This window comes from Lissotriton vulgaris, chromosome 11 (assembly GCF_964263255.1).
Source record: "Lissotriton vulgaris chromosome 11, aLisVul1.2, whole genome shotgun sequence".
In the NCBI taxonomy this organism is placed as follows: domain Eukaryota; kingdom Metazoa; phylum Chordata; class Amphibia; order Caudata; family Salamandridae; genus Lissotriton; species Lissotriton vulgaris.
This window is the reverse complement of record NC_141699.1, coordinates 826,774,246-826,798,746: the sequence shown is the minus strand read 5'-3', so window position 1 is coordinate 826,798,746 and position 24,501 is coordinate 826,774,246. Positions and strand designations below refer to the sequence as shown.

The following is a 24,501-nucleotide window of genomic DNA, read 5'->3' as shown; positions in this document are numbered from 1 at the left end:
ACAAATGTCTGCCAACGGCAGGCGTATACCGTCTTAGTGAAGGGCCGCCTGGCCGCCAGAATAATGTTACAGACTTAGGAAAGGTTGGTGAAAAGCTATCAACTGTCTTCGTTCAATTTCCACGCATAGAGGCACAGAGTTGACAGGTTCGGTTGGAGAACTCTCCCCTGCTGCTGCAACAGAAGATCCTCCCAAAGTGTTAGCCTGATCAGAGAATCAATACTCATTCTCAGAATCACTGGATACCAGACTCTCCACGCACAGTCCGGCGCAACAAGAATGACTTGGGCCCGGTCGCTCCTGATCCTCAGAACCCTGGGCAGGAGCGGTATGGGCGGAAAGGCGTACAACAGGCCTGAGTTCCAATCGCGATGAAAAGCGCAGTCGAGCGATAGCCTCTCTTGGAAACTCCAGCACGCAGTACAGCTGACACTGCACGTTCTCTTTGCAGGCAAACCAATCTAAGCAAGGTTCTCCTCATTGCTGAAAGAGACCTTACGTCACCTCTGACTGGAGACGCAACTCGTGATCCACTAGGCATCAAAGGCTGAGTTTGTCCTCCCTGGAGTTCAGAAAACCTTCCAGGTGTTGAACCACCAGGGTTATGCCCTGCTGCTCCAGCCATATCCAGAGACGCAGGGCCTCTCAACAACCCCACACCACCCTGCTTTTTGCAGTATCACATGGCAGTGGTGTTGTCTATGAACACCTACAATAACTTCCCCTTGACAGAAGGAAGGGATGCCTTCAATGCCAACCGAATCGCTCAGAGCACCAATAAATTTATGTGGAGTCCCGTCTCCGCCGATGACCAGTGCCCCCCTGATCTCTACCTCTCCCAGGTGGAAGCCCCATCCCAGAAGTGACACATCTGTCACGACTGAGATCTGATTGGGGAAAGGAGATCGGTCTGCCATTGGCCAATTCGCAGTTCGTTAACTGACACTGCAGATCTTTCACAGTAACTTCCATGATCTGAACTAAGTCAGTACGATTTCCCCGATGCTGTGCCCATTGGAACTTCAAGTCCCACTGCAGAGTCCTCATACGCAATCTGAAGTCATACCAACAGGATGCAGGAGGCCATGAAGTCCAGCCTAGAGGCTGAAATATCTGAATCATAGCCTGAATATCCTGGATTCACTGCTCGGGAGGATAAGCCCTAAACTGAACTTGGTCCAGAACAGCTTAGATCAAAGGGAACGTCTGAAAGCCGCAGAGTACGCCATACTGCACGAGCACTGTTCCAGTGCATCTAATGAAAATAACATACGCTGCAAGTGATTCTTGGGGTTGAGAATACCTATCCAAATAATCAGCAGAGCCACCTATTTAAATTTTTTTAAAAAGGAACAAAATATAGAGTGAATGGCGCTAGCCCCTGTATTGGAATGATCAGAGTTTACCCCAATTGCGTATAATATCAGAGCTTCTCAAAAAGGAAAATGAGAAGGATGCGCTCAGAATCTTGAACTAGTTCAGGACAGCAGACACCCCAAATGACCTCTAGGGGGACAGGGGTCGCTTTCACTCCTGCTGGAGTGTATTGACATTACAGCTAGAAGTAACAGATTCCCCATGGTTTACCTCTAAAAGAAAAAAGAAATAATAAAAACTGATAGGTCCTGATAATGATGGAGATAATGCTTTAAATGCAACGTATGTCGACCTGAGAGTATGAAGTCCCAGCTATCAGCATAGCATTTACGGGTTATTGGTTTTACCCTAAACACACATTTTGTTCATCTGTGCTTGCGATGCTGGACTGGGAAGGATTAATGTGTGTAGTATGAGTCAGTGACACAAGTGTGGATTATGTGAAGGAGGTGTAAATATGGGGTTAGTATTTTTGGATAGTCAATATTGATATTTGTTTCTTAAGAGAAAAGATCCAAAGAACTTGTGTTTTAATCATGAGTGTTTTCGGTTTGCACAGATTGAGATCATTGTATTTACTTAAAAAATGTACTATTGAAATTTGTTGATACATGACCAAGAAACAACATTGTTGAAAAATTATGACAATGTGAATTCGAATGGTTACTTGATTGTCTTTTTATACAAGTAAAAGATTAAATAAAAAACAAATAAAAGTATTTTTATAAAAATGTAATTCATGTGTGTATAAATCATGAGTTAATGACCCTCTTCTATGCTATATATTAGCAAGCATTAAAGCAATTTAGGTCACGTGGGCTGTTGCTTATTAATTTTAGCGTCTGAGAAGGAGTCAGGTGTGACCTATGCACGTATATTGGGAACCCCAGCGGATGCAGAAGGTGGGAGAAGACAGCCTGGGGCAAGGATGACTTTAACAGCCGGTCGTCGAGCTAGGGAAAGACTGACACCCCTAATCTGCACAGATGAGCTGCTACCACCGCCATCACCTTGGTGAACACTCAAGGGGCAAGGTAAGGCTGAAAGGGAACACGGGGAACTGGAAGCGCTGTGGCCCAGCAGGTTGGGAATGTGAAAATACATGTCCTGCAGGTCTAACGCTACCATCCAATCTTCTTGGTCTAGGGCAGACAAGACCTGAGCCAGCGTGAGTATTTTAAATTTGTCCTTTTTAGGTTTCGACCTGGCGATCTGCGCAAGCAGTTCGCGCAGGCGAAATCTATTGTTTACTATATTGGCTATCGGAACGTCCCCCGGCTCCCATTGGCTAGCTCCATAAATGGAGGCTTGCCATTGGGAGCCGGATCTGTCAGTCAAGGCCGGACCAGATTCGGGGGCGTTCCCGCGATTTTTTCCCTCTCCACCCACTTCTGATCGTCATCGCGGCGGTGGGTGTGCGTTATTTTTTTTTTTGAGTCGGCCTGTTTTCTTCTTTTTACAAGTGTTTGTTGTTGGAGTTGGCTGCAAGATTCGAGTTCCCACGAGGCAATCAGGTAAGGAGCATTTTGTTTATAAATGTGTTTTCACTTTGTAAGTTTAGGTATTTTGTCCTGTGCCCGTTCCCGCCCCCCCCCCCTCCCGTTGTCCGTGCGCCGTTCCCGCCGCCCCCCCTCCCGCTGTCCGTGCGCCGTTCCCGCCCCCCCTCCCGCTGTCCTGTGCCCGTTTCCGCCCCCCCCGCTGTCCGTGTGTCCGTTCCGCCCCCCTCCCCTGTGTCTTTTCTTATACTTCAGGTTCATCTTGTATTGACCACTTAATTATTTTGTTATCATTTACTACTAGTACTCATATGCTTTAATGTGTTTGCATAACAAGGTCTTGTCAGATTGCTCTGGCATCATGATCTCCACAGGACCAGCGCACTCTTCATTTCTACTATCATATTCCAAATTCTTTAGTCATTGGCCCAATATGCTTCTCTTTAGATATCGGACGTCTTCATTCCGTTGCATCAGTATTCCACGAGGACATTGGCACAATTACAAGCACTTTGCATTTTGTGCTCCTTTTACACCAGAAGTTATTTTTCAGTTGTTATTTTTCAGTTCATCTTTCACATTGAAATGCCGGCTGTTCCGGCATTATTTACTTTAGCTTCTTTTACGGCCTCGGTAGACAATTAGATATGCATTTTAACAATATACCACACATGGCTCTACATTCTATCATGGCGGCCGTCAATGAAGGTACTTTTGAGAGCATTTTTCACCGCTATCCTTCGTCGCTGTCTACATCCCAGCAGTATCTTTTTAACTAGGTACACAACACGAGTCTCCATCCAGCACTCCGGCGAACCACAATTTAGGTGCACAAGCTCCTCAGTATCAATAAGTCTTAAGCAGCGTTCCCACGCTGTTTCCAGCCTGGTTACACACAGTGCTAGCATAGGTTTTTACACCCTAGGCTCTGCTTGATGTTTGGCAGCTTGGGACATCCTCTTGACATTCTTTGTCCTGGCGCACCACATTACCGCTTGGCATGCCGGTACTAGTTAGTGACAATGCAAGCTGACACTAAGGTTACTGTGATTATCATCAAGATATTGTTCATCAGGCATGGCAAGGAATTTTGAGGCAATTATCTAGTACTTCGCATTTACTGATTTGTGAAGGCAAGGTAGCTTGTGGCTATTTTCTATTAGCCCGCATTTTCTGATTTCAGCTCTTGCTTTCACAGGGACCTTCGTTTTTTACTGTTTAACTTTGGCGAACATTGGAATCTCACAGAGGTAAGAGCATGTGTATTTGGATTGATTATACTGGAAGGCAGTGTTCCTGAAAGGAACTGATTCACTTTTTGGAACTTTGATAGGTTACATCATTGGCATCACTGGGTTCCTACGTTCAGTGGGACCCTCTAAGATAGGATGGGTTCATTAAAAAGCAACCGTTCACACAGTTTTAGACACTGGGTGTATTAAAATAGTGTTAGACAAACGTTCACCATCATTGCACGCTCAACATACAGCATGCTTACAAGTAACAGCATTATATTTTCCACAGGTTCTTATTGTATATTGATCTACAGCAGCATGAATCATATCTTGGCATGACACAATAGGGGTCCTATTAGACCTCTAATATTAACACAATAGTTTGGAAAATTGAGGGCTGTGTGGGCTGAGAGAGCTGTGTGGGCTGAGAGAGCTGTTGGCAATGTAAATAACAATGCCATTTATTTATAAGTAAAAAAAAAAAAAAGAAAGAAATGTCATGAGCAATGCCAATAGCTAACTTTTCCAAAGGCGAAACCATTGCATCGTAAATGCTTGTTGAGGAAGAGATTGACGGTCCGAAGATCTTAAAATGGGCTGTAGCCCCTTGTTCTTCTTCGGAATCAGAAAGTAGCTGGAATAACAGCCACTGCCTACTTCTGAAACTGGGACCCTTTCTATAGTTCCCTTGGGAAAGAGACGTAAATTCCTATTGGAGCAACTTTAAATGATTCTTTAGCCGTTCCAGATTTGGTAGAATAGGAGGAGAAAAAAAAAAAAAGGAAAAGTTAGAGAATTGCCCTCCTGGACTATCTGCAAGATTTATTTATTTATTTATTTCACTTCTATAGCGCACTATCACCTAAAAAAGCATCCTGGCGCTGGCAGACTCATATCGGAGGGGGGCTGAACTGATGGTGAGCTAGGGATTTGGGAAAAGCCATGTTTTAAACTCCTCCTGAACAAGAGGAGGTCCGAAGTATGTCTAAGCTCAGCCGGAAGGGCATTCCACATGATAACAAATTCTCCCACCAGCTGGAGCAGTGTGGTCCTGCAGAATCAGACTAGAATTGCTTGGAGGCTGTGGCTGCTGGGGCAGTGTGGCTGATAACTTCTGACCTCCATTCGATATTGGAATTCACTGCATCCACGTCCTCGCACGCCTTAGGTAGTCCGTGCGAGACGGTGGCTGGGATATGGCTGACACGGCTAGAAACCCCTTCCTTTGCCTCGAAACAAGACTGGCCATGGGGGTGGAAGAGAGGTTCAAGGATCTGGCCGTATCTTAAGAGTCCTTTAACATGACCAGTGCCAAGTCTGTCTTTTCCCCCAAGAGGCAGGTTCCATCAAAGGGCATGTCCATCAAATAGGCTTGGACATCCCCCGAGAAGACAGTTGTAAGAAGCCAGGCGTGGCACCTCAGGGCTACCGTAGTTGAAATCGATCTGCCCAGCGAATCAGTCGTATCTAGGCCACACTGTATGGTGAATTATGCTGCATCTCTCCCTTCCTTGACAGCTTGGGAGAGCAAAGGCCGGGGCTCCTCCGGGACATGCGACAGTACTTGCTTAACCGCCTCCCAAACGGAATGGAATAAACGGCCCAATAAGCAATGCAATGCCCGGCTGGAGAAGAAAACCTATTCCGAAATGAATCCAGCCTCTTGGATTCCCTATCCAGGGGGTTGAAAAGAAAAGCGCCTTGGGACGTACAGGCATTCACCACCAAATTCTCTGGGGTGGGGTGTGGGCTGAGGAATATTGGGTCGCCTGGAGCTGAGCGATGGCGGTGTGCAATCGACCTATTCACAAGAGCCCCTGTGGTAGGTTTGGACCATGTTCCTAGAAGGACGTCTGTAACAGGGGTTCGGCATTAGAAGCCCCAGGTTGAAGCACCTCAGTCAGGAGATCAGTCCTGACCTGCACAGATGGCAGCTCCAGTTCAAGGACCTCAGCTGCCCTCTAATACACCATGGCATATGATGCTCCCTCCTCCGTAGCCATCGTAGGTGGAGAGAGCATGCCAGTATCTGGAGAAGTATCCAGTCCACTGGCCTCCCCAAGTTCCCCATACCAGTCCAAATTCTCCTTAGAGACTTCCTGGGTTTCAAGAGGGTCTCCAGACCCCTCCCAATCCTCTCCTGAGCCTAGCACATCCTCAAAGTGCTCAGACGACAACACAGAACCTCTGGGTTCTGTTAATGTCAGAATCGGCGTCGATTAACACCATTCTGACTGTGTCGGCATGATGAGGATGGGGCTTGTGCCACCGACAGGCATCGGTGACGACGTAGGTACAGACTTTGGGTTCGACGCCGGGGAAGGTCGCTGTGGCACGACCACAGACATACGCGTTTGGGATCGGTGACCGACATCATGAGGAAACAAGTCCCGCATGGCTTGGAACCTGTCCTCCTCAAAGACATCTCTCACACACAAAGTCGGAAAAATCCCAAATATCTACAATAGTCAAGAAAAAGCCTGTCAAAAAGCGGCAGAAGTTTAGCTCTTCCCGGATTGGCGCTAACTTGCATGGAAAGAAAAGAACTGACGTCCACGTGCCTGGGTGGCACCTATATAGACACTGCAACGTCCTAACCGACACGGACGATATCATGCAGAGCCGAACGGAGCCGCCAGGTGTCGCGTGCAAGGAGTATTGCTCAGCAAAAGTTTCCGGATCCAGCCTGATGCCTGGGAAATTCAAAGGTAAGGGATCTGTAGCTAGAAGTCTCTATCAGATAATGCAACTTTGTGAGACAATGTTTTTTCTTCACGGATCAGTGTAAAACCAAAGCTCAATCTTTTCAATATTTCAAACTCCATGTAAATACATGGTCAGCCAATAATGTATTAAAACTTTATGAGATGTTAAAAAAAAAAACAGAAATAATGAATTAAAAGGTTTCATTACCTTCCCTACTTTTTGGTAAATCATTAACCCCAAAAGTGTAGAAAATCCAACTTAACTACAATCATATTCTGCAGCATCATATAGCAGATTTCCTACTAATATGTTTTCTATTTGAGAAACGTTAAATATTACTCTAGTCTACTATTTCAACCGCCAAAAATAGGTGGCGTGGCATGAATTTCATTACATTGAGGTGCACAAGTTGATGTTAGTTATATTTTTTAGAGACTGAGGCCTGAAGCCATCCTTGCTAATATTTTAAAATGTACACTAAAAATATTCTTTTAAATGAAATCTAGTTAATAAAAGCTTTATGTGTCATACCCATCTACGACAAAAAATCATACAATAAACATTTCTTGGAGACAAATTGACTAATGCACTGGCACCCTTGGTAAAAGTAATTAGTGGATGCTCCCATAGGAAAAATGATCTATGATAAAGTCCAAATGTCAAATGAAGACTATTGAGATGAAAGACTGCCAATTGTGTTATTCACCCTTACATACTGCACCCTGCATTGTAAAGGCATATTATCTAATGAAGGAATTTCATCTCAGTTAATTCTAAGACACAATAAACTCTAGTCCTTCCAGCCGTACAGAAAAACACCACTCGAGCTACTCTCCAGAATATTTTGTAGATACTCTCAAGACGCACTAAATAACCAAGTAGATCCCAAATGTTCTGATCACAAGAAACTTTGTCAATAAACAATTATGGTTCTTTACCTTATTCAGAGAACCATCATTAAGATGGACACATGCAATCTTAAAGTGGTTTCTGTTATACATTTGCTATTCAGGGAAGAGGTGTGGCGCAGCGGCCAGGGCAGCTCACTCCAGAACCCAGGGGATCATGGTTCAATCCCAGGTGCCGGCGGCAGATCAGCCCAGCACCATGTGACTCTGGTCAATGGCTTGCCTAATCTTCCGGACGGCCCACAGCGCCTTGACACCCTCGGGGTAATTGTTCGCGCTTTACAAATACTGGACATTCGCACTCACCCTCATGCAGCTAGATGAATTAAAGTGCCACTGAGTGGACATTCTTTGCTTACCAACCAAAACACTCTTAAACCCCACCATTGCTTTATAATCTTCTGATAGCTCTTATAATTTAATGTACTGCTTGGGACTAGAGAGGTGAGTCAGCTCCTCCTTGTGATACTTCCAACCGGCGGGGTCTGTCCGTGGGAGCGGACCCGCCATCTTGGAGGTAGTGTGGGCTGATGCTCTAGTGGTTGCAGTCACTCGCTTGCTCAGGGCTACATAATCCCCGATGGCACAAGCGCGCAGCACTGTCTAGCGGCTCAAGGGTAGTAGTGTGTGCTTGGCAGGGACCTGCCAGCACGGTCACAGACCCTCATTGAGGCCCGTTTTCTCTAAAACTGCTGAAGTGCTCTTAATCTATTTTTAAATTGATTTTACTCTTTGGCTTCCGAATTTGTTTAACTGTACTGCTGGGGACTGGAGCGGTGAGTCAACTCCTCCTTGTGATCCTTCCAACCGGCGGGGTCCGTCCGTGCGAGCAGACCCGCCATCTTGGAGGTAGTGTGGGCTACCACTCTAGTGGTTGCAGTCACTCGCTCGCTCAGGGCTACATAATCCCCGATGGCACGAGCGGACACGCGCAGCGGGCGCGCCAAAGGCAAGCACGTCTGTGCCCATCCACGCTAAGGTAGCGCTCAGCGCCAGCCATGCTGCTCTGTTGAGCTCCAGGAGTGCCCCCCTCTGAGGATTTGGGCCCCACAAAATACTCCAGAGAGTTACTCCTACAAATTGGGGAGTCTTACGCTGACAAAGGGACACTTGAATTCTCTGACACAGTGATTCCCTTAGGAGACTTTCTTAATAAAGGTCTGCTGATGTGCGGGCTCCTCAATGTGAGGTCACTGCCTAAGCACAGTGTAGAAAATCCAGTTGCTGGTGCAATTACACGAGCTCGATATTCTGTTTATGACACAAACTTGAACCAGCCTCCGACTGTGAGGTCGTCCTAGGATGGGCTTGTCCACCAGGTTATAAAATTCTTCACCAACCCAGGTCTAATGGGAGGGGGGGGCGGGGTTGGAATTATTTATAGAGACTCTTGGAAGATTGGGACCTTTAACATCGATGCGGTCACTGGTCTGGAATTACTCGGCATGTCCATAAAAAATGATTCCGGCCTCATTTGCACAGGGATTATCTGCTACAACCTCCTGGGGCTTTTAGTGCTCAGCAGCAACATTCACTGCTTGATACCCTTACTAATCTGGCAGCCACTCACCATAAATTGATTATCCTGGGTGGTTTAACGGCTCTCTTGACTTATGCTTTCACAACCTGCTCCTCTCCTGCGAAGGTCTTGGCCTTTATCAGCAGGTCTCCAAGACCACCCATAAGGCTGGCCACCTCCTTGATCTAATTTTCTCCGAAACCCATCTTTTGCACATTGGTGAGATCTTACCTATGGACTGGACGGACCACTTTCTGGTGAAATTCCATGGTAATTTTAAGACCCCTCAAACCCAGGTCCCGCGTACGTCGACTGAATACACTAATAGAAACTGGAAGGCTCTCGCTCGCTTAAGGAGCGGCGGTTCTGTGTTTAAAGTCGATGAAAGTTTCTCCCCTGATAAGCTAGTTGAGGAGAACTACGCCTCATTGTGTCTAAGGATCACTTCGATTTTGGACTTGTGTGCCCCTTTTAAAAAACACTGAGGCAAAGGTAGAGTTTCTGCCCCTTGGTTTAATGCCATACTAAAAGACTTGAAACTCATGTGTAAACCGGCTGAGAGGAGATGGAGGCGTGGGTATAAGGAGACAGACAAGTTGCTGTGGAAACAAAAAATAGTAGAGTATAAAAATGAGATCAGAAGGGCCAAAGCCGACTATTTCACTTCCGTAATCTGTAATGCCTCTAATAGTTCTAGAAGCATTTTTAATATTCTGAACAGTCTCACCTGCTGTGGAAACAAAAAATAGTAGAGTATAAAAATGAGATCAGAAGGGCCAAAGCCGACTATTTCACTTCCGTAATCTGTAATGCCTCTAATAGTTCTAGAAGCATTTTTAATATTCTGAACAGTCTCACCAGCCCTGACTGCTCCAGGAATGAAATAGCTCCTTCTGAAGACTCTGCGAGAACTTGGCTAGTTTCTTCCAGGAAAAGATCCAGCTGATTATCGATTATATCGCGGGAGGCCAGCTGGCAATTGGGAACACTGTCTCTAAGGCTAGGAGCATTGGTGCCCCTGTGAGGGAGGAGTCTGAGGGTGTGGATAATGGCCGGGGTTGGCAGGATCCTGAAACTCTGAGTTCATGCCGTTGGAGGCGGAGGACTTCAGCCGCCTGGTTCAGGGTATCTCCGCCGGATCACCCCTGGATCCAGTACCACATAAGATCTGGAAGGAGTACGAGGATGAACTGCTCCCATCTCTTCGCCTGATCTGTAATCAGTCTCTAGTGAGTTGTGTAGTTCCCAGACAATGGAAAAAAGCCCTAGTGTCCACTTTATTGAAGAAACCATCTCTAGACCCGGAATGTTCTAAAAACTACAGACCCATTTCCTTACTGCCGTTCCCATCTAAAATTGTAGAACGTGTTGTTGCTACCACACTTTCCACGCACCTAGAACAACACAATTAGTTAGAAGAGGTTTAGTTTGGATTCTGGCCGGCTCATGGAACGGAGACGGCCCTGGTGACAGTTATGGACGAGCTTCAGAGGCGGGCAGACAGGGGACAGGCAGCAGCACTGGTCCTGCTCGACCTGTCTGCCGCCTTTGATACGGTAAACCATGAAATCCTGCTGGATAGACTGAGTGAGGCCGGGGTGAGGGGCTGTGCCCTACGTTGGTTTCGCTCTTTTCTGCAGGATAGACAGCAGGCAGTGTCCCTCCCTCCTTTCCAATCCGCCTTATCTAACGTGTTGCATGTTGTACCTCAGGGATCGGCAATCAGTACTATTATATTTAACATTTACTTAAAACCTCTGATTGCGGTCATTAAGACTCATAATATTGATATTATAAATTACGCAGACGACACTAAGATGACCCTCTCCTTTGATGGAGATGACTCAACGTCTGGAGGCATTTCACAATTGCCTGCAGGACACGGCCCGCTGGCTCCAGGCCAATTCCTTACAATTTAACGCAGGCAAGACTGAGGTGATCGTGTGTGCTGCGAACAGGATCCCTTACCTCCTTCCTGGCAATTTCTGGCCCCCTGGATTCTTGACCACAGTCCGGCCAATTAAAACTGTCCGTAACCTGGGCATTATGTTTGACAGCAAGCTTACCCTGGAAGCCCAGGTTACAAAAACAGCTTCCTGTTTCGCGATCATTAGGTCTCTTTGCAAGATTTTCCCGTTATTACCTTCTCAGGCACGCGCCCAAGTGGCAAGGTGTACCATCCTCAGTAGGCTTGACTACTGTAACGCCCTCCTGCTGGACTCCCCCAACTTCCTGCTGGACAGACTACAAAGGATCCAGTCAGCAGCAGCCAGATTAGTTTTAGGGCTGCCTAGGAGGTCCTCTGCTTCTGCAGCTATGGCAAAACTTCACTGGCTCCCACTGAGACAGAGAGTGCATTTTAAATCTCTCTGCCTGGTTTTAAAGCCCTTCATGGGATAGGACCTGTGCTCTTGCGTAAAAATTTTTTACTGGTACACCCCTTCAAGACTGCTCCGCTCGTCATCAGCTAGACTGGTGAAGGTACCAAGATTTAGGAAGGTCAGGGGGTAGATCTTTCGGAGTGGCAGCAGCAAGACTGTGAAACAGACTTCCCTGGGAGATCAGGCAAATCAGGGAACTTCTTCCCTTCCGGAGATGTGTAAAAACCTGGCTGTTCCCCAAAAACTAGCTGTCCGGTTCTGGTCTCTGACCCACTTCTGCCTTTGAGTTGCTTAGCGCCAGGATGCCTGCAAGGTGATAGTGCGCTCTATAAATTGAATAAATAAATAAATAAACCCTCTTCTTCAATTGCAATGCTTCACACAACATTGTGCCTTTGTTTCCAAAATGCAACAAATTATGCATTTGGATGTTAAAAAAAAAAAAAGACATCTTGTCAAAATCAGACCCCAAAGTATCCTCTGGATGTTTCAGGATGAATGGATGGTGAGCAAATAAATGGATCAATCATTCTTCCTACATAATTTAAAATCTGCTGTTACGCACACATTCTGAACACAATTCAATCAAGACTCAAAATAGAGGTTTTGTATACTTCCTAAATAAATAAACTTCAAAATAACATCTCCTAAATATACACTGAAAAACATTACTTACAGTTCATCAGGACAGTTGATTGGTTGAGCTATTCTGTAGCCATCTTTCAGATATGCAGCCATCTCAAAAGGATCTATGTCGACGTAGGGTGTCTGTCCTAAGGTCATCAGCTCCCATAGTGTGACCCCAAACGCCCACTGAAGGAACAAAAATATACTTTCTATTATGTTAAGCCTCTCGTCATTAGGAGACCAGTTAAGCACTTTTTCTAAAGGCATGGTCCAGAAACACTGCAGACGACCAACACAATGGTTTATTTTGTGCTCAATCACATCAGTACTTTGTTACAGATCAAGTACAAGTTTACATTCGACTATAAGTAGGCTAGATGCCATGCACTGATTTTCAAACGCTCGCAGGTAAACTTTTGCTGCAATTAAAATACAAATTGCTGAAGAAAAATAAAATAGAATCTTGATGTTGACCTGAAAAGTCATCACCTTAGAATTGGTTAGTAGGATATGATGAAAATGGATGTCTTCGGTATTTTACGACAGCAGTGGAACAGTGCCAGTAAATAAAAGCAGAAGGAAGGGCAGTGAAATTCATAGAGAGGTGAATAGTAGAAACACCATGAAAACCCTAAAGGAACTCTATGTACAAAATGTGAACAAGACGCTTGCAATGTATTAAGTGCAACGATGTGGATCACCAACAGAACTATTTAGACTATTTCTGTCAAATTGAAAACAACTTAAGTCACTTCAGCAACCGAAGCTAGAATCAATAAGTTTGCTCCACAAAAGAAAAGGCTTGGATTTTGTTTTATGAACGTGGATAACGGTAGCTCTTACTACAAAAGGGAAAGTGTGTCAAATTGTATGTGCAAACAATGTGCAGATCAACCAATTTCACAAAGGAATAACATAGTATCTTTAACGTTATTTAGACAAAAAAAAATATTTCAATTACTCACAAAGCCCCAAAAAACTTTGATCTATTCAAGCATAATATTAAAAATTTTAACAGAATATCTTAATGTTGATCTGTTGCTACGGACGCAACAGAACGTGTGGAATTGCACAACGTTCGTTTAAGATTCGGACCTACAAAGGCTGTCGAATTCATCCAAAAGTAAACTTACGTTTCATTGCTTGTAATCAGCTGCCTTCAAGCTACCAGAAAACAAACATAAAAACATATTTTTTCGTAGAAAGGCTTGCGTGAACAAGGCCGAGAGGATATTGAGCAAAGAAACGATGTTTGTGTTTCAACTTGCCCGACTATCTGTTTTATAGATCGCTCCTAAGTGGCAAGCGGGCGGCAATTCCAGTAGATAAGACTGTGGACTCCAAAGGGTCTGTTATACACAATTTACTGTCAGGAAAACTGTCTGTTTGAACAACATCAGAAAACAGAGTTTTTAGAAGGGAGGCCCAAAACACTAACATCACTAAGTTCCGCATGCCACATTTACTCTTGCTTTTAGATGCTAGAGAAATGGAGCAAGGAGAATGCATTACGACGATGCTAACTCAGTATAGACAGGGGCGTAGTCTGGCCACTAAGATTGGGGGATGAGCTTCAGGTTTTCCAACAATCACTATGGATAGAATGTTAAAGTACATTATAGACAAGCAGGGAGCGTGAAAGGGGCGGTGTAAAGGGAGGAAAATACGGATTGCTGGAGATACTAGGTGAGAGAAAACAATATTTTTTAAATTAACCAATATTTTTGAAGGCTTTCAAAACAGAGGGGGAGAACTCTCCAACTCTCTCCCCCTCTGTTTTGAAAGTCTTCAGTTTTTGTCTGAGTGTATATTAACATTACTTGAGAAATCCGACAGACACTTCACCATATCCAACTGAAAGTACCTGTACCCAACTATGTTCCATAAAATACATTTGTTAGGTGGGTGTAACACCACTAACACCCCTTCTGAAGCCAAACCCCTTAGCGTAGGGTTCTACTTATACAGTGGAATTTTACATATTCATATAAGTTTGATATATTAACAGGTGACAATTGCATCGACTGATTTCACAAACCTTTTTCTTTCAGCACAGAATAGAAAATTCTCAATAGACCATGTAAGGGTTACTACTGAAACCAAAAGCTGTGTCTTGGTAAATCAAAATAGGATGGTAACATTTTCTAAAAATTCAAGACCAAACCAATAGTGACAACACAAACAACCAATACATGCTAACACCAATTCACTGCACCTCACTCATAAAAAACAGAATTACAAATTCGTAGGGGGTGTGCAGTCAGGCTTGTTGGCTGTGGAATTCATATGGATGCTCGGACCATCGTTCGTCGCCTGAGACCACATAGGTCAGTGGTCGCAGGAAGGAAAAATGTGCATGCGGCATCACATGAAAGAGCAATAGATGAATCAGGAGGGAACACATTTGCAACAGATGGAACATCAGCAGGTCTCACCCCTCCTACTAAAAGGAATGTTCCATGCAGCCAGAAGACAGACAAAGGAAAGGTAACAGGGTGGGGGTTGTGTACATCGAGAGCATATACATAGTGGTGAGCCTATACTAAAGCAGTGTACTATTTGAGGGTAATGGAAAAGATACAAGAGAATCAGAGTGTGAACACTCGTGTAAAAGAACCCCAACACCAGAGGTATCAAAAGACAAGCATTTACAATGCAACGGTCTCGGCATTGCAAAAGTTAGAGCTATTAGCATTGTAAATGAACGCGACTTTAAGGTCTTCACATTGTAAATGACAAGGTCTTTTATTTATGTTTTAAAAACCTAAACATAAATAAAAGTCATTGTCATTTACAATGCCAATAGCTCAAAGTCGCGTAATGTGTATGGCAAACTACAGTAGCCTCCTGACGAGTGCACTTTCACTTAATTTTGTACAAATGAAAGCCCTGCCACTTTTTTTTTTACAAATTAAGCACGGGTGGTGTCCGTGTGTGCATGGCAGTGCTGGTGTCCGTGTGTGCACGGCAGTGGTGGTGTCCGTGTGTGCACGGCAGTGGTGGTGTCCGTGTGTGCACGGCAGTGGTGGTGTCCGTGTGTGCACGGCAGTGGTGGTGTCCGTGTGTGCACGGCAGTGGTGGTGTCCGTGTGTGCACGGCAGTGGTGGTGTCCGTGTGTGCACGGCAGTGGTGGTGTCCGTGTGTGCACGGCAGTGGTGGTGTCCGTGTGTGCACGGGAGTGGTGGTGTCCGTGTGAGCACGGGAGTGGTGGTGTCCGTGTGAGCACGGGAGTGGTGGTGTCCGTGTGTGCATGGGAGTGGTGGTGTCCGTGTGTGCATGGGAGTGGTGGTGTCCGTGTGTGCATGGGAGTGGTGGTGTCCGTGTGTGCATGGGAGTGGTGGTGTCCGTGTGTGCATGGGAGTGGTGGTGTCCGTGTGTGCATGGGAGTGGTGGTGTCCGTGTGTGCATGGGAGTGGTGGTGTCTGTGTCCGTCTCCATTGCACGGTGCCAAACCCACGAAAGAACAGTTTAATTCACCACTCCAAAAAGTTAAACTCCTGCGCCACTTTGCCTGAGCCCAAACAAGGATCTGTGTAAATGTTACTTCTGCGTGAGAATATTTGCCTTCCTTCCTTTTATGGACGCCTTAGCTGGCTCTGAAAATTGCCGGCATCTGGCTTGCAAATGGTGCAACTGCCCAAACGCGCTCTTGTGTGGAGCATTTCATGGGCTGGCTGCTCGTGGCTGGGGGCGGCGGCGCGCGCGCGCGACCAAATCCACATCACTAACGCGCACTCACCATCTGTTTTCCCCGCAGCTGGGCCTTGAATAATTGTCCAGGAGCTGATGGACTGAGGGGGGCACACCATCTCCGAGGGCTTTCTGATTCATTTAACCAGCCTGGCTGCCCCCCAGAGGAACCGCAGCACTGGTTTATTCATGATGGCTTTAGAAAAAACACTGTACATTTTTGTCTGACAAATGGTATCATTGTATAGAAAGAAAAGCTCTCACAATGCTGTATTGCCGTGTTTGGCAGGCGGTGGACGCATTCACCTCTAGGGGGCAGTGTTGTGCTCCGAGGAACAGGGGCTGAGCGAATGAGAGAGGTGGAAACAGCACGTGCTGGTTGTATTATGGCATTTACACATAATTTAGAGTGACATACAGACCTTTGTGAACAGGGCATTCAGGCCAAATGGGCATCAGTGCCAATAGTGCCGGTTTATATATTAAAATTGTGCATTAGTCAATTGCCATTGGTGAAACTTGGTGAATTTGCAATGTTACACAAATGTGTACAGCTCGTTAAGTATCAAACCCTAATTTTTCTGCCGAAAAGTAAGATGGTATACAAATAAAAAATAAAAGATAAAAAACCCGGTAGAAGGACACGCTAAACTTTTGAGCAATCTCAAAAATAAACAAATGTGATCACATGGGAAACGTGCCGCTCGGCAGATCAAAGTAAAACAGCTGCCACCTATGTACACTCCCCTCAGGAGGTTATGTCGAGCAGACCCTGTTGCAGCGAGTCAATAAAAGAACGTTTGCTCTTTGATGTACCCTCAAGGTCGCGTTAGGCACGTGGACAATGAACGGTTCAAATGGAGACACCGATGCTTGTTTACCGGTACATACATTTACTTTTTTAACTAACTTAAAAGTATTGTAATTGTTTTGCTAAGTTGTCACTGCGTAGACGCCATGCTTGAGGATAACAGATTATAGAAGGTGCAAGGACATGTAGGTTTTCTGATACACAATGTAATATGGGCTTAACGTTACCAGCGTAGGCGGCGGATGAAGAAAAGAAGCCTGCTTGAAGGGGCAGCCATGTGTGTGTTATCAGCGCCGCGCGCTGGTATGCAGACTCCCCTTGCATACCAGCAGGCGCGAGTCGCGATCTGGGCTGCATTCGCATGCTCTGGATACAAGACCTGGCCGCGCGCACAACGTTATCCTATGGAAAAACGCTGCGCGCGGCCAGGTCTTGTCTCCCTTCGGCGTTCTCAGACTGCTGAGACGCCGACAATAGTTCTCTGGCGAGAACGCGCTTTTCAAGCGCGTTATAGCCGAGACCAAAAAACAAGAAATTCCATCAACTGCTCTGTAAGATTAAGGATTATTAACTAGGAAGAGTAACGTGTAAAGTACCGGCTTGTTGCAAAATTCGATTAGGACGTGAGGAGAACATTAATAGTTAGCACTGCTGAAGGTGACTAGTGTTCCTTAGTTTCTATATATAATGTATGCATTTTATTCGAATTCACTAATCTTGCACTTCATGCCTTCTGTTAATTTAAGATATAATATTGTAGCATTGTATTGCTTAAATTGTTTTGTTCTTTAGGATTTCTACTTGTTTACTGTGTTCGTATTTTTACCTGAATACGCCACAAAGGGGAGAAGCAAGGTTTAAATTCTCACAAAATGAAGTAACCCAATTTTTAAGATGTAATATACAGATTTCAATGATCAATCTAAAGAAACAGGATTCTCTCTGAGAAAAACGTGAACACAGTATGTAAGCAGCACTAAAACAATATTAAAACCATAAAAGTAAAAACTAAAATTCTCAAACTAGTTTAGTAAAAGGGGCAAATGTTCAAAAACCAAAACATCTGACAGGTAAACTTAAGTCAAGGGGTTAAATAGTTATGATTTTTTAAGGGAAATGTCAGAAACTACCTGCAAGGAAGAAAGACAAGTGAATGTTTCCCTGTAGCGGGTAGATGATCAGGTTCTTGGTCCCTTTAGGGCCAACAGCGATGGAGAACGGATTGGTTACAGTATAGTGGTACCCCTCAATAAAATGTTTTGCCTTAGAACTTAGTGGCCAAAGCAGGATGCTTTGTGGCCCGGGCTTCACGGGGACAGACATGCTGAAGGAGTCCTATAGCCCCTCAGTTTTGACACCAAATACTCAGAGCAGGGTGTAATTGAAATTGGCAGGCCGCTTTAAAAACAAGGTAACTTGGCTGCCTCTGCTGGCTAACACTGTGTGTACCTTTACTGAAGTTCAACATCCTCAAGTAAAGCAAGACAGAACATGGAGGTTGAGGAAGGATTCACAAGGTGAGGTATATAGGATTTAAGTTCCTACTGAAGCCTTGGGTTTTAACAGCAAAGAAAACAGCCAGTGGTACACATTTGAAAATCATTAAGAATTCCCTTTGCTGTGGTCACCTCCACTCTTTCTCCTTATACTCTTGGACACATTTTTGAATTTTAAATTCTACCTGGGCAGGCAAAGTTCCATGAGGCCAGATGCATCCACTACAAGGTCTGGCAGCAGCTTGTATTCGTGTAGCACAACTCTGAATGGGACTAACAAGAAAATCTTGCATGCCAATCTTTGCCCCGATTCTCTGGAGGATGAAAATTGTTCTCAGTCTAAAACTAAGGTACTGGGCCGCTTCCACCTGGTCACTTCTGAATATCACAGCCTGATAGGGAGAGCTTCTATGATAGCTGGCCACAGATAGCAGTGGTAGACATGCACAGCTACTTACTCCAGCCAGCGCCGAGCCAAAGTTTATTCTCCAAAAATTCCATTCTTTGTCTTTTATGTCCACAGGTCTGCAGGAGTCCTGCTGTTCTGAGCCCGGAGAGACACTTCTGTAGCATGGGTAGAAGAGAAAGCAGGATCCACTGCATCAGTTCTTCATCAGGAAAACAGCAGCCACTTTCTCCAGCTTCTTGTCTTCTTTCAAGTCCAGTTAAGTTCTTTGACTTATGGGACAAAGCCTTTCTTATCACAGTTACTACCTATTGATTGGCAAAGAAGCCGTGCTAAGTACGACACATAAGGGGTTAGACTAACATATTTTAGTGAAACTAGAATACCCCTGCACACTCTAAAAAATATAAACAGTCATGTTAGTGTTGACTTAAGAAAGCAAGGACAAAGCCTATAAGCTAAAAAAATAATGGATGTCTTTTCAAGTCTTTCGTTGGTGGGTGGTGTCTTTAATGTTCATTACAAGAAAACCAGCGACGCGTGTTTCGTCGCGTGTGGGATAATCTTCCCGGTACTCCTCAGGGCTGGGGAGGATACAAAAAGCAGGTGATGGGGCAAATGATATGGTACACTTATAAATTTAAAAACTGTATTGTCAAAGGGATTCAACCTGTGCAGAAGGGAAACAACATAATGTGTGAAAAAACCTGTGAAGAAACAGGGTGCGCGGCGTAGTCAGGTGTGGTGAGTGGTGTGGTGTGTGTGGTGGATGGCAGGACGTTGTGTAACCCTCTGACGAGAAAGGTGGTGGTGGACGTGACGGGTATGTACGATGGTTGTTGTGAGGAAGGTATAGGAGAAGAGACTAAGGCAGGGAAACAAATGAATTAGGCGCAAGACAGCATCTTGAGTGTCTAGATTGGGTAAACATGCATGTGTCCACGTAAGGGGGACTGTTTAACCCAAGCCTACCTATTGACGTTGTGGACCAGTAGTGGAAGGCTGAAGGAACAACGAAAGAAGTGTAGATCCAGCGATTACCAACCTGAACATTGCCAGGGATGGCCCCATAAACAACCAAAATTGGAGAAGTAAAGGTGGAGGGGAAGAGAATGGAATGCTCACCGCTCTGTCAGTGATAATTCCGACCAGACAGGGCCCTGGACCTGTAGGCTGAGGTGAAGTAGTTGTAAGTGAATCTATAAATAAACTGAAATTGCAAAATAAAGATAATGTGGTGCCAGTAGATAAGCTCTACGTAAGGGCAGAAGGTCCTCCACTAAGTCCCTGACCAAAACACCTCTCTGCTCACCTTGCCAGTGGGGCTTTGGTGCCAAAGTCATGAGCCGGTGGACCTTTAGGACACTCTGGGACGTGTCGAGTAGTAGTAGAAATGCCAAGCTGAAGGAAAAAGAAAACGAGTAAATAGGAGGAAACCATAGGGAGGTCGTGCCCGCATGTGGGTCGACATGTTGAAAGGAACAAAAAGGGGCAATTACAAGTAGGAAACAGCATGTGCTATAATATAGCAAAAGTGCCAAAGTGAATTGGCACAAGGCATTTTATGACTGAATAAACTACCAGCATGGGTTGGCTCTGACTAGGCCACAATCTGTAATGACAGACTTCTAAATCCGCAAAAGTTACTTTAAGTGCGTGGGTGATACTAAAAACCAAATCACAACATGTGCTCCTCTCTTCTTCAGGTTGAACCTGATCACGTTAAGAAACTCTCTACACTAGTGGCTGTGCGAACCTATAACAAAGGTGTTCCACGTGATACGCTAGTATTAGAGGGAAAGAGTGGTGATCTGAAACCTTACTTTTCTAACAAAGTGTAGAAAGTTCGGCCACACAGAGCGATATTGGAAAGGTTCTTAGAAACGTGACAAATTTAAACCTGTATGGGGAGAAAAAGTGTATCACACAGTTTAACGTGATCAGGTTCAACCTGAAGAAGAGAGGAGCACGTGTAGTGATTTGGTTTCTAGTATCACCCACGCATCTAGAGTAACTTTTGCGGATTTAGAAGTCTGTCATTACAGATTGTGACCTAGTCAGAGCCAACCCATACTGGTCGTTTATTCAGTCATAAAAAGCCTTGTGCCACCTCACTTTGGCACGTTTGCTATATTATAGCACGTACTGTTTCCCACTTGTAATTGCCCCTTTTTGTTCCTTTCAACATGTCGACCCACATGCGAGCACGACCTCCCTATGGTTTCCTCCCATTTACTCGTTTTCTTTTTCCTACATCTTGGCATTTCTACTACTACTCGACACATCCCAGAGTGTCCTAAAGGTCAACCGGCTCATGCCTTTGGCACCAAAGCCTCACTGGCAAGATGAGCAGAGAGATGTTTTGGTCAGGGATCTACACTCCTTTTGTTGTTCCTCTAGACTTCCACTACTGGTCCACAACGTCAATAGGTAGGCTCGGGTTAAACAGTCCCTCTTGCGTGAACACATGCATGTTTACTCAATCTATACACTCAAGATTCTGTCTTGCACCTAATTCATTTGTTTCCTCGCCTTAGTCTCTTCTCCTATACCTTCCTCATAACAACCACCATACATACCCATCACGTCCACCACCACCTTTCTCGTCGAAGAGGGTTACACAACGTCCTGCCATCCACCACACACACACCACACCGACTACGCCGCGCACCCTGTTTCTACACAGGTTTTTTCACACGTGGTGTGGTTTCCCTTCTGCACAGGTTGAATCCCTTTGACAATACAGTTTTTAAATTTATAAGTGTACCATACCATGTACCCCATCACCTGCTTTTTGTATCCTCCCCAGCCCTGAGGAGTCCCGGGAAGATTATCCCACACGCGACAAAACATGTGTCGGATGGTTTTCTTGTTATGAACATTAAAGACACCACCCACCAACGAAAGACTTGAAAAGACATCCATTATTTATGTTTAGCTTTAGGCTTTGTCCTTGCTTTCTAAAGTCAACACTAACATGACTGTTTATATTTTTGAGAGTGTGCAGGGGTATTCTAGTTTCTTTTATACGCAGTGCCAACCTAGGTTGACACTACCTGGAGGGCTATAGGGCTTTACCCTCAGCCCCTTTGTTTTGCACCTCACATCCAACAGTAATTAACCGACACTATTTTGCTAATTTCTAAGCAGTGCGCCCCTTTTCGAAAAAACCCTTTCTAAGCCAATTCATAACATATTTTAGTGCTGTGCCCCCATCACCGCACTAAAGTGCATTAGTCTTGCATTATGGAGCCCCCCCAGGGAGCTTCGGACGAGGCGTGCTCAACAAGAAGCTGCATTACGTAGCGAGCGCCCTGGCAGTGATTGACCTGTACTGCCGAGAGTAGAGCCTGCTGTCCCATTAAATAGACTGGCGCCTCTTGCTTACTTTATCAGATAACATTGCCATGTGAATGTCTAAACTATTACAAAAAGCAGCCCGGGCGACATTCAATGAAGCCGAGCCCGTCATCTGAGACGGAGTGTACCATGTGGTGTCAGAGCGTGGTCACTAAGGTGATGAATAATTAACAAATCCAAACTCGGTAATGCCATTACGAGAATCTGGGGTCGTTGCCATGCCTGATTGACCCTTAGGCAGAGTGAGGCAGTGAACGGCAGCTTTTTTGTTTTTCTTGCCGTTGAGCAGACTTGAAATTGCTGCCCTTCCCAGTAAGACCCCTTCACAGTGGTGCTCACTCTGTGGGGGAGGGGCATGCAGGATGTTATTCTGGACCTGTCAGCCAGCCCTATTCCTCGAGTCCTGCCAGCTCAACCTTCCAAGGCACCAGCAGGGGCGGCTCTAGGCTCATGGTGGCCCTGGGCAGGGAGCATAGGTAGGGGGCCCCGGAAGAGGGCGTCCAGGCGGGGCGGAGCGCAGAGGACAGTTAAGAGGTGGGGGGGGGGGGGGGGGGGGGGGGGGGGGTCAGGGTGTTTGGAAGTGGAACAGAGCCGGAGGCCGCAAAATCCCTGCCAGGGGCCGCCACGCAAATATGTATCCATCCTCGGAGGATTATTATATTAAGGATATATATTGGCGAGGTGGCCCCTGGGGTTTGGCGGCCCTGTGCAGGTGCACAGCTTGCACATGCCTAAGGCCGCCCCTGGCACCAGAGAAGAAATCAACTTCTCTCATCCTGCTCTGGTCACATGGTGTGTTTGTCGTCTGCATCGTCGTGCGTACAGTGTCCAGTCCCGGAGTGCGGACCAACTGTTTCCAGTGCCACCACCCCTATGTCGACGCCTCCTTAGCGCTGCCTAAGAGCAGGACAGACTTACTCCCAGAACTTGAGGCAGCAGAAGCCTGTTGTAGGGGGGCAAGGGCAACACGACAATGGCACACTATCTTTGCAAGCATCCGCAGTTTATGGCAGCAAGCAGTAAATGTCCTCCAGATAACTGTGCAGAGACAGCAGCAGTTGAAGGGTCTCTGTGGTAAATAGCCAGTCCAGAGCTTCTCCGTTTGGTGTTCGTGGTGGGCGTGATAACGTAGAGCTCTCCTGCAGCATTTGAGGACTAGCTCTGTCAGTTGAGGCCAGTGGTGGGGAGTAGTCCTTGCTGCTCAAAATTGTATATCTTTTTGTCCTTTTACTTTCCATGCACTTCGTTGTCAGTTCAGTTGTAATCAAGAGAAAGTGCCACTAAGTATCACACATTTGGTAATTGAATATCCACTGATACGATGGAAATATAACACTCAAGCAATCTGCAAACTTAGCAGTTATGGTGAAGCAAAGGGACATACGACTATTATAGGACAGTTCCCACACTCCGTTCAAAACAGTTTTGTAGCATTTCCTGCAAATTTACAGCAAAACAATACCAGAAAGTGCTATGCTGGGAACTTCCAAAGATGGCAAAATGCTGTTTCCCCTGTTGATATCTGTCAGCCCTCCAAGGTTCTGGCTTGTTAAAACAAGTAGCATTCCTCTCCTAAGTATTTAACATCTACAAATACTGGTTCGGATCCAGTTTGCCTCATGGGTTGACAGGAGTCAAGTGTTGGCTAAGAGAAAGTCAGCATCAGAAGCAAGTGCTGTGTTCGACAAACATGCAAATATCAAAATTCATGCTTGACATTTTTGTGGTAATCTGTTGTCAGGAGTTTGTTAAAGCGCGACTACTCACCAGTAAGGGTCTCAAGGCGCATGGGGGGGGGGGGGGGGGGGGGGGGGGGGGGGTGCAGGTTCCATTCCATCAAGGAGGGGGTCTGTCGAAGAGCCAGGTTTTGAGGTTTCTTGCCAAGATGGGGAGCGATGTTGTCTGTCTGAGGTGGAGCGGAAGGGCGTTCCATGCTTTGGCCGCGAGGAAGGAGAAGGAGCGGCCTCCCGATCTGGTCTTTCTGGTGCGGGGGACCACGGCGTAGGAAAGCTGGGCTGATCGTAGGGTCCTTTGGGGTGCGTGGAATTTGAGTCGGCTGTTCAGGTATGCTGGTCCGGTGCCGTGGAGGGCCTTGTGTGCGTGGGTGAGCATCTTAAAGGTGATTCTCGCCTCGACGGGTAGCCAGTGAAGTGTGCGCAGGTGCTGGGAGATGTGGCAGTGTTTTGGCAGGTTGAGGACCAGTCTTGCGTCTCCACTTTCTTACATTTTCAAGGTAAGTAGCAGTGTGTGTTCCTGTAATGTACCCCCCTCTGTCTTCCTGCCAGGAATATTCCTTCAGGGAGATGCCCTAAAATGATTTTTTATTCTCCAGATCCACTCATATGTCTTCCATGGAATGTTGAAATAAATGTAGGGTTGGCAGCCTGGCAGATCCACTATGGATGCTGCCTAGGTTCACGTGTCTGAGATAAATAATGTTAGAAGCCTATTTTCAACTGATTAACGAAAAGTCCATGTTAACCTGTGAG

The 24,501-nt window shown here is 45.7% G+C and overlaps 1 protein-coding gene across 2 annotated transcripts in view; it reads right to left on the bottom strand.

Moving 5' to 3' along the window:
* The window catches only part of RYK (receptor like tyrosine kinase), a 906,407-nt gene that overhangs the window by 7,351 nt on the left and 874,555 nt on the right, over positions 1 to 24,501 (bottom strand). For both annotated transcript variants that reach the window (XM_086943935.1, XM_086943936.1), the window contains exon 14: positions 12,299 to 12,435. In XM_086943935.1, the coding sequence (XP_086800061.1) occupies positions 12,299 to 12,435 (137 nt within the window). The remainder of the gene's footprint in view (positions 1 to 12,298; positions 12,436 to 24,501) is intronic.